Genomic DNA, 11,060 nt, shown 5'->3' on the forward strand with positions numbered 1-11,060 from the left:
ATATCCCCATAAGAAGCTAACAACCTAAGAGTGCCTACTATTGCCCCTGATGTTCTCCATAGGGCTTTCTATGATGTTACGAGGAAACAAATAGTACAACAAATAGTTGGACATCCAACAAACAGTAAGAAAAAGGCCATTTCATTCTGATACTGCTTCTTTTGACTGTGGTCAGGTTTCCTGCTCTGGTTTTATTATTAAAGATGTACAAACTTTAAACCAAAAGGGTAAAAGCTGCTGCTGGGCAGATGTGGACTTCAAATCTCTCCAAGATCCGACAAGCTCTTAAAAATGTTTACCATAAATGTAAGAACCACCCAGATTCAATTAGACATCCAACTATGACTTCCTATGATTGTGATCAAGATGACATGAGTACTGATGAAGAAATGAATCTTACAGTAATGCTCCAAGATATTAAAACTGCCCAAATTGAACTCCTCAGCCAAATGACTGACATTCTCAGTGTGGTATCCAAAATGCAGGAAAATACTGACTTTTATCAGAAGCAGATGGAGATACTGGAAACCAGAATGAATATTAATGAAGACAAACAATGTACAGTAACTAAAGATATCTTCTCTACGAAGAAACACATTGATGCTTTAAAGAAGAAGGTAACAGAACTGGAAAGCCAGAATTGTTGCTCCAGCATACATCGTTTAGAAGTTCTGGAAGGAGAACTTCTGGGTAAAGAGATCATAGAACAGCTTCACAAACTCATACAACCAGAAACTTTGAAAAACACATTGGCTTCTACACACGACAGAATCTCTTCAGCAGAACCAGAAAAAAGTGCCCAGTTGTCCTGAGCCCACTGATCATCTTGAGAAGAAAACAATTTCCTCCAAAACTAAAACTCTGAAAAAAAGTAATGACCAAAATGCATTAAGAAGCCTTAGAAAAGCAAAGTCAAATATTTATATTTATCCAGACTTTAGTACATGGATCAAGCTAACTTTTGTCCATGAAGGAAAGTGGAGATTTTTCACCAAGTTACCTTGGTGAAGCTACCAAGTTACAGGAATTCATCCAGGGGCTTCTTTCTAGGCCAACCATCCCTCCTGAGGAACCACAACTCATAACCCAGAGATATTGTCCCTTCACTAGGCCTATTGCGAGTTTGACGGCATTCTGTCTCTCTGTTTTCAACTATGTTTATTGTCTTTTTGGTTTCTCAAAAGAGGAAGTAACTCAACTATAGAGTCATTTTCTGCTTTGTTTGGCACAAAATAAATGTAACTTGGTTGTTCCAAGCATTGACACATCTTTGCAGTGGTTGTGAACTCCTTGGCAGTTTGTTCACTGTAGGCTTACGGCCTATGAAGTTTTTATGTGTCTCAGGCAAGATATATCATCCCAATGGACAATTGTGATGTATTTTCTGTCAGTGTTCTTGTTTTCTCACAGGCAAGTCATGAGGACTCACCCAGTGCCTGTGTTATAGATCATTGGAAGGAAAGAATAAAGAAGTCAAGGGAATAAAGAGCACATTTGGTAGTCCCCACATCAGTTTTCTATGTCCTCTTGTCTTAGTGGCCTTTGTAGATAAGATCTGTAATACCAGAGACAGACTCCACTAACAAAATTTTAAACAGCATGCAATGGAAAAGATAGCCACTATCAAAGCTACTAAAGTTAGAATTATAAAAATAAAGGGCACTGAAAGAACAAGTTACTGCCAGGAAAATATTCATTGCAAAAATGGTATTTTTTTTTTCTTTCAACTTCAGCTTTATCTCCATCAAACAAAGAGGGATGCTACTGGGTATTTTTTACATTTTCATGAAGTGAGACAAATACCATGTCTTGTAGGTTTGATACAGAGGAAAAGGGAACCACTAAAGAGGCATGTGTGAACCAAGTAAAATCTCAACACTATGCTACACAAATTCTTATATGACAATGTCTTTTTTTTTTATGAGTCATATACTACATATCCAGGGTGGGCTTCATTTTTAGATATAATAGGTTATTGCGATCCTGATGTAATTTTTCTAAATATCATGCAGAATAGCTGCAAAAAAGTGTTTCCCTCACCACTTAACTCAGTAAATGAAATCTGCTGTCAATAGAAAGTCCTGTGCTGTTATACTACAAATATTCTTGGTAAGTGTGCTACTTTAAATTATTCTCAGCTAAGAACTTGAAAGGAGGGTTCTGGCAGTTAGTTAAGAACAACCCAGTTTCAAATGAGGAAAAAGAAGCTAAGGTGGGTATAGAGGAAACTAAGGGAGAAGGAGGATAAGAAGACAGTACTGTCTGGTGCCCGCCTGGTAGTAATTATACATTATAACTTCTTTTACTTCCCAATGCATTTTATTTGATCTTTCTTTACTAATTTATGATAAGATGTATATACAAAATAACTTTTAAAATCTGTCAATGTGGGGCGCCTGGGTGGCTCAGTCGGTTAAGCATCTGACTTTGGCTCAGGTCATGATCTCATGGTTCTTGAGTTCAAGTCCCGCATCGGGCTCTGTGCTGACAGCTTCAAGCCGGCTTGGGACTCTTTCTCCCCCTCTTTCTGCCACTTCTCTGCTCATGTGTGCTCTCTCTCTCTCTCTTTCAAAATAAATAAACTTAAAAAAATAAAATATGTCAATGTGCGACAGGTGCAGCATGGATGATAGTCCTATACCTACTCAGAATAAGACTGTATATGAAGTAGTTTGTTTTAAATGGGATAGCTGAGATAATATGGTAAAGTATCACTCTGGCAAGGGCACTAGAAATCTGTATGTATTTCTTCACCATCAGAGATACAAGAACAACAAGAGTTCTAGTTCGGCACGTTGTGTGTGACCCTCACATCGTAGAGTACAAGGCAAGATAGGCTGTGACAAAGATAAATGACATAACAACTTGCTTCTGGGAGAGTAAAAAGTGACTCAGCTGATGTTTGCCTGGGTCATCTGGGCTTCTGTATTAATGCACACATTCACTCTCTCCCCTTACATGCCCCCTAGCACTTGCTTAATGGTTCTAGAGAGGCAAAGAATTAGGGAAACAACAGAGGGCTGGGAACTGGAAGAGCTTACCTCTGAACAAATTCTACACCTACAACCTCTGTTATTTCATCTCAGCTAGCTTTGTTTTGTCATGTATTAAAAGCAAATCATATTAATTTAGTAAATAAGTCTTCAGTGTTTGCTAATGGCAAGGGATCATGGAGGATAAAAGAAAAAGGAGACATTCCCTGTACTATAGACACATCACATCAAATGGGACAAACAAAATGCACAACTAATGTACAATAGATGGTGATGGAAAAAAGCAAAAGTGCTCCTGGTATTAGAGAGGAAAGAGGGTCGATGAGCCTTGTAGTAAGGAGCTTAGGTGAGGAGGAGGTGGTGAGGGCAGCATGCCAGGAAGGGTGCAGGAGTGGGGCCAGTAGGGAACATGGGAAATAAAAGCTACCAGGCATTTTATAAATGTAAAGCACTGATAGCCTATTTCAACCCCTTTATGGATCTCATTTTTCTCTTCAGGGATTCCTTACCATATTCATTTTAACCTTCTGGGTTTTGTTTTTTGTTTTTGTTTTTGTTTTTGTTTTTTACCTACAGAAGAATGTTAGAGGAGCAGAAAGTGAGAGGAATACTACATGATTTTCTCATGGTCTCAGACTTTCCCCAGAGATGATGACCATTTGACCTGTTGATTCACATAACTTCCCAGTAAGGACAGGGAGAATTCTACTTTTGAGTCAATTATTTATTATCATCACCTACATGAGATCTCACATGACTCATTAAAATTATAACTCAACTTGGAACTACATGTGAGCAAAGTTTTCCCCAGTGCTTGCTTGCTTTCAAATTAACCTGCTTCTCAGCCAACTCACCTCCATCTCACTTGACTCAGAGGAAATGATGTCTTTCTTGCCCATATTTCCCTTCCGGTGGTTTGCAGGGTCTCTATCATTAGCCCTCTTCATCCCTCCGTCTTAACCACCCCCTACCAGTCCTTTGTACTCAACTTACAAAAATATGTGCTGTGTTCCCTTGTGTTCCCCTCCTGTCTGGCTGATCTCTTTGAAGAAAAGACCCAACCTCCCTGTCCTTAACTACTACCCTCCCATTCTCTCCACAGCTCATATGATCATGTCTTCCACAACAGTCCTCTCTCTTCTGGTCCTCTCCCCATCACTCTGGCAGATCCCTCTACCACTACTCATTCCCTTGAAAGTATGATGATTCACTTTAATGGTGTTCAAATCAAAGTATTCCTAATCCAGCCTCTCTGGAGACCTACTGAGCTTTCATTTCAAGTGACTTGTCTTCATCACTTGGGTGTCTATGACAGTCACAAACTCCTTACTCTTAAAATTAGCCTTAATAACACTTCTGATTCAAACTCATGTCTCTGCCAGAATCATAGCACACGTTATCCATATCCCCAAACTGGGAATTACTCTCATCTTTTCCTCCTTCATTTGATGTATTAATCATCAAATATTTTCCTGTTTATCTTCCAACTCTTCATGGAATCCATCCTCCGTCTCTGTCCCCTGGTTCAGGCTTTAATTTTACCTCTTTATAAATGAAAAGTGTTCCTGCTTGGTTACTCCAGCCTCCAGAATGTCCATAATCCAATTTTAAAAGTGTGATTTTTTTTTAATGTTTATTTTTGAAGGGACAGACAGACAGTCTCTGATCCTTACCCTATACCTCAGACTCTTGAGGCAGAATTGGAGACTTCCTCAACAACCCCCACCCGTGTTGCTATTGGTTTTGTATCAACAGAGAGAGAGAGATAGGAAAACAGAGAATAGTATTTATTTTCACCACATTGTCATTTTGTGTTCACATGTCTGCCTCCCTCACAAAACTTGAGCTGTTTATGATAGAGATAGAAACTTAGCTGTTCAGTGAAGAAGGAGAAGAAGAAGAAGAAGAAAAGAAACTTACCTGTTTACCTTGAACACCAAAATCAGTTTTACTGATAAGTTCTCAGTAAATGTTTTTGAATGAAAAAAAAGACAGAGAAGAAAACACCATTTCTCTCTACCAAAAAAGTGGGTATAAATATAACTAGATGAATGTTTATAATGTATGCCAAACATGAAACCATTGTACATTCATCAAAATGTCTCAGATCATTGTTACTATTAAATTAGATACATTAAATAGGAAGGTAGCACTCAATAGTAGAAGCGTAAGGACATTCAAAGCAGAATAGATCTTAGAACAGTTGTTTCCTGAACATTTATTATGTAATAGGCACTGTGCTAGAAGCAGGTGTACAATGGTAAACTTCATTAACTGTGATTTTGGCAAATTCCTTAAGACCTGTGTTCTTCAGTTTTCTCAAATCTAAATTGAGAACAATTTATCTCTTAAGGCTGTTGTGTTAATTAAATGAGAGCATGTGTATAACCTCCTCAGAACAGTGTTTGACTCAGTGGATACTTAACAAATGGTAGTCATTTCCTTCCTTTGCTAGACTGGAAGTTAACAGGGGCCACGGACCCTGCCTCAAGGAGCTCACATTCAATACTTTTGTTAGTCATAAAAGAGTTCAGACAAATAATGAACCAAGTGATGCGCTAAATACAAAGGCTGAAAACCAACCTTTGACTCCCTTATCCAAAGATAGTGTGATAAGAATAAGACAGGGTGTGAAGCTCTCCTCCTGTCTGGGCATTCAACCAATATTCCATCATCTGTAACAGCCGTTCGCCAACCTTTAATTGCACACTATAAAAATAAGCATCAGAGAAAAGTATTTGAGGGGAAAGGGAGAGACTCAGTTTAAGATAAATAACTTAGTTCAGTTTGGAATACTTGCTTGCATGGACAGACACTAAGAGTATTCTGTTCATTCAAAAACAACATTCACCAACATTTACTGAAATCAGACTCAATGCCAGGAACTAGCTGAGCTAGACATAAAGAAATAGAGATGGAAAAGACACCAGTTCTATCCTGAAGAACATACTCTCCAGTGGTGTTCTCTCCAGCTGCCAATTATTTTGGCCTGTGGCTTAGATTTGGAGTAGAAAACATAATGAGCACAGAAAAAGGATGACCATCCCAGTCCATGGGCGGGTTTGTCAAATCAGATGGTCGTAACTTTTTCCTGCACTTGGTTATGTTTTAGCTCTAACGAATCGGCACAAGCTTCTAGGAACAGCTCTCAACGGGACTCTTCCAATTTTTTCTTTAGTTAAGGATCCCCCCCCATTTTTATTATTTTTTTAATGTTTATTTATTTTTGAGAGAGAGACAGAGTGCAAACTGGGGAGAGGCAGAGAGAGAGAGGGAGACACAGAATCTGAAGCAGGCTCCAGGCTCTGAGCTGTCAGTACAGAGCTTAATGCTGGGCCCAAAATCACGAACTGTGAGATCATGACCTGAGCTGAAGTAGGTCGCTCAACCTACTGATCCACCCAGGCACCTCCCCCGCTCCTACTTTTAGATACTCCCCCTCTTCTCAACTCTTATTGAGGACAGGAAAAGAGATGCATGAAAATGCACCCAGGTGATAGCCTGATTCTGATGACATATTCTTTCCACCAGTCTCTTCAGAAAGGATGTTCCCACGAGACAGTGTCCTGATGGAAGGTGGCACACATTTTTTGGATATCCCAAAATTGAAATGTGGCAACCACTCTCAGTTATAGTGACCCTCAGTCAACTTACATTTGCCACCTATAAAGATAATAATTGTTTGATGTACAGTTTGTAATTGGATCACAGCCATCAGTGACATGGTTCTTTGTTGTTACAGCAATATTAACAAAATTATTCCTATGGCAGTCTCATTAGAGGAGCACCATAGGTAACCCAGCTGGCATGTTCAATACGCTATCTAAGAGGTATAATCAGAAGACAAATCAGGGATGACTTAATGAAGTTTCTGATCAGAGGCTGGTCTAAAGACAGTAAGTTATTGAAGGAGGCAAAGAAGAACTGATGACTGATGAGTTCAAGCAGGCTATTAGAGGACAACAAAGAGTGATAGAATTTGCTAGATTCAATCTTGTGGCAGCCGATAACAATCAAAGTTTCCTTCCTTCTCAGCAGTAAGATCCTAAAGTCATAAAAGGTTAGCTATTGGAGCTCTAGTGTATAGAACTGTTGAATCAAATTGTGGAATTGAAACTAATATAACATTGTATGTTAATTATACTTGAATTAAAAAAACATATTAGCTATGAAAAGAAACCTAAAGATTACCTAACTCAGTGATATTCAAGTGGGGGTACCCCCAAGGGGCTTTTTAAAATCTCCTGGTAGAGGGGCACCTGGGTAGTTCAGTTAGCTGAGCATCCGACTCCTGATTTCGGCCCAGGTCATGATCCCAGGGCTGTGGGATCAGGCCCCACATTGGGCTCTGCACTGACAGTGTGGAGCCTGCTTGGGATTCTCTCTCTCCCTCTCTCTCTCTGCCCCTCCTCCATTCATGAGTGCTCTCAAAATAAATTAATAAACTTAAAAATATATAAATTCTATCTCCCTCTCTGCCCCTCTCCCCCACTCACACCCTTTCTCTAAAATAAAATAATAATAATAATAATAATAATAATGATAATGATAATAATAATAATAATAAGTAAAATCTCCTGGTAGATTTTTGCCAATTATTCCCTCCCAGTATCACACATCCATGGTTTAGGGGACATAAACTTATCCCTAACCCATTTAAGAATCCTAACTATAAGGTGCAGTATAACGTAGGGACCAAGAACAAACATCTAGATATTAGACAGGCCTGAATTAATGAGGGCTATGTCACGCACTAGGTGTGTGACTTTGCTAAGTTTCTTAAATTCTGTAAGCAAAATTTCCTTTCTCTAAATTGGGGATAATAATAGAATATACTGCAAAATTATGTGCAGAGGATAAAATGAGGAAAAGCACTTAGCTCAGCATCTGAGATATACTAAGCACTCAATAAATGTCCCATATAACTTGTGATGGTTAATTTTATGCCAGCGTGATTGGGCCAAGAGATGCCCAGATAACTGGTAAAACATTATTGCTGGGTGTGTCTGTGAGGATGTTTCCAGAATATATTAGCATTTGAATCAGAAGACTGAGTGAAGAGGCTCGCCCTCTCCAATTCAGTGGGCATCCAGTCTGCTGGGGTCTGAACAGAACAAAAAGGTAGAGGAAGAGTGAATTTACTCTCTTGAGCAAGGGCATCCAGCCAGACATTAGCATTCCTAGTTTTTGGGCCTTTGGATTTAGACCAGGACTTAGGCGCTGTTCTTAGGCCTTCAGACTCAGACTGGGACTCATGCCACTGGCTCCTTCTGTTCTCAAGGCTTTAGGTTTGGACTAAAACTACACCTCCAGCTTTCCTGGACCTCCAGCTTGAAGATAGCAGATCATGGGACTTCTCAGCCTCTGTGATTGCATGAGTTAATTCCTCATAATAAATCTCTTTCTATATATCTATATCTATCCTGTTGGTTCCATTTCTCTGCAGAACCCTGACTAATATGTAACTATGAATGGGTAGCTAGCCAGTGGTTGAGGAAGAAAAAGACTGTGGACCAGAAAGTTAGTTCAACTCACTGAGGAGGAACCTGAAATCCAGAGGCATAAGTGAGTTCCTCAAAGCTACCCAGCTTATTGTCAGTCTGGACCAGATACCAGGGCTCCAAACACTGAGCCTGGTACTCTTTAGGCCAATTGAATTATTATTGGATTCTGATAACTGAATGAATAGCAAGATGTAGCAGGAAATGCATTGGCCTAGTGGTCAAAGACCCCTTTAACTGAGTCTCTCACCATCTGTGTGGGATTCCTAATGTTTCTTAAAGTAGGGCAATGCATTGATCAAGGTTAAGAAATCTGCCATTATGGCTATACAACCAAAATCCATGTTCCGTTATCTCTGAAACTTTGACCTTTCTCACCAAAGTTTGCCATGTTGGTCTTCTGTTATCTGAGCATTTCATCAGGGATCAGGTACAAATATTATATGGTAATATGTGCATATATATATATATATATATACATATATACATACTTGTGTGTGTGTGTGTGTGTATATATATATATATATATATATATATATATACATAGTCTCAAATTTATATCAAGTATACATATTTATCTATATCAAATATATATGTATAGGTAAGCCTTTGGATTAATTTCTTTGCCTACTGTCAGTGATACTGTTCTGGTTCCTATAATTATAGCTAAAAAAATAGTTGTAACAATATTAAGCAAGTGCCTGTGCTCACACACACACTCACACACACAAACTCTTCTAGGAGAAGCCTTAGATGGTACTTCTAAATGCTAAAGTATTTTAAAAAGATGAGGAGTTGTGGGACGCCTAGATGGCTCCATTGGTTTAATGTCCAATTCTTGGTTTCGGCTCAGGTCATATCTCACAGTTTTGTGAGTTCGAGTCCCACATGGGGCTCTGCACTGGCAGCATGGAGCCTGCTTGGGATTCTCTCTCTCCCTCTTTCTCTGTCCCTCCCCCACTTGTGCTCTATCTCTCTCAAAATAAACAAATAAAAACTTAAAAAATTGTTGAAGACCTGTGAATACTGTTTAAGTAGCTTATATGTTAAAGTTTGTTATATGTTAGAGTTTAATAGAAAACCTGTATTAATACATTTAACATAAAACCTAGTGAATCACTCTTAGCTTGTCTTCCTTCTCACCATCTTCTTTAGAACATGGGAGTGCTCTCTTTCCATATCTCTCTTTTTGTATTTTTGATAAAGTGTTACTTTTTCCACCCATGGGTTTCTCCCTCCTTTTTGCCTCTGTCTCTCTCCATCTATGTCTCTCCCTCTTTTTACATCCATCTCAGTCTTTCTCAGGGTGATGTGGCAGTCCATGTTGTCACACATAGATTCACTTGCCAACCAAGGTCATATGGACTTGCTGGTCTTTCCTCTTTTCTCCTACTCGATTTCAGTCAATGAACCTTCCTGTTGACTTCTCCCTATTCCTCCCAAATCCCCATCTAGGTATCCCTGGCATATTAATCAGGGTTCCTCAGCAACAGAGTCAATGAAATTTATTTATTTATTCTAATATTTAATATTTATAGAATATAAATATATAGTATATAATATAAATTATATGTACAATTAAATATGTTTATATATTTATATTATATAGAGCACTTATATATGTATTACATGTATATATATTACATATATTATAAATATATAAATATTTTACATGTATTACATATAAATATAAATTATATATAAATATATAATTGTATATAGTATATGATATACAATAAAATATTAAGAGTATATAAATACATATAAAGAGATTTATCGTATGGTATTGGCTCACATGATAACAGAAGCTGAGAAATCCCACAATCTGCTGTCTACAAACTGGAGACCCAAGGAAGTCCATGATGTACTGTGAAAACCTGAGAGCCAGAGAGCCAACGGAACAGACAGCAGTGCAAGCATGAAGGCTGAGAACCAGGAACACCAAGGGCAGAAGATTGATGTCCCAGCTCACTTCAGTCAGGAAGAGAGTGAATTCAAGTTTCCTCCACCTTTGTATTATTCTGAGCCCTCATTACCTTAGATGATGCTCATTCACATGGAGAAGGCCATCTGCTTTACTTAGTTCAATTCAAATGTTTATATCTTTGGGACATACCCTCCCAGACACACCCAGGAAGAATTTAACCATCTGAGCATTCTGTGGCTCAGTCAAGCTGACAATAAAGCTAATGACCACACCTGATTTCCTGCTCCAACGTCCCCTCAACGTCTGCTGCTGCATCCATTCTCCAGACTTCCCTCCTCAGGTCCCGATCATGCCAGCAACCTTCTTTCACCTTCCTTTTTGTGAGGCTGCTTTCACCTGTCCTTTTTGTGTGGCTGCTTAAATGTCCATATCTGATCCTGGACTGTAGCTCCACTCTGATTAATTCTGTAGGGTAGGTCCCTAAACACTTTTCCAAATACTCACTACTTCCTCTATTTTTGGTTAATCTCCCTAAGTTACTCTCCTCACGTATCTTTCTTTTTTTACTCCAACCTTCATTTTTCCCCCCACAGAACTAATCATAATATAGAATACAATTTTAGTATAGAATTTATTGTG

The 11,060-nt window shown here is 38.7% G+C and overlaps 1 protein-coding gene across 1 annotated transcript; it reads left to right on the plus strand.

The window, feature by feature from the left end:
- Nucleotides 1–203: 203 nt before the first annotated feature.
- Nucleotides 204–1,507, plus strand: CCDC54 (coiled-coil domain containing 54). Its single transcript, XM_019448257.2, is given in 3 exon segments — nucleotides 204–791; nucleotides 793–993; nucleotides 995–1,507. Coding segments are annotated over 3 exon segments (999 nt in total). The 3' UTR covers nucleotides 1,205–1,507.
- Nucleotides 1,508–11,060: the final 9,553 nt, after the last annotated feature.

This window comes from Panthera pardus, unplaced genomic scaffold (genome assembly GCF_024362965.1).
Source record: "Panthera pardus isolate Hobbes unplaced genomic scaffold, ASM2436296v1 HiC_scaffold_16, whole genome shotgun sequence".
NCBI classification, from domain to species: domain Eukaryota; kingdom Metazoa; phylum Chordata; class Mammalia; order Carnivora; family Felidae; genus Panthera; species Panthera pardus.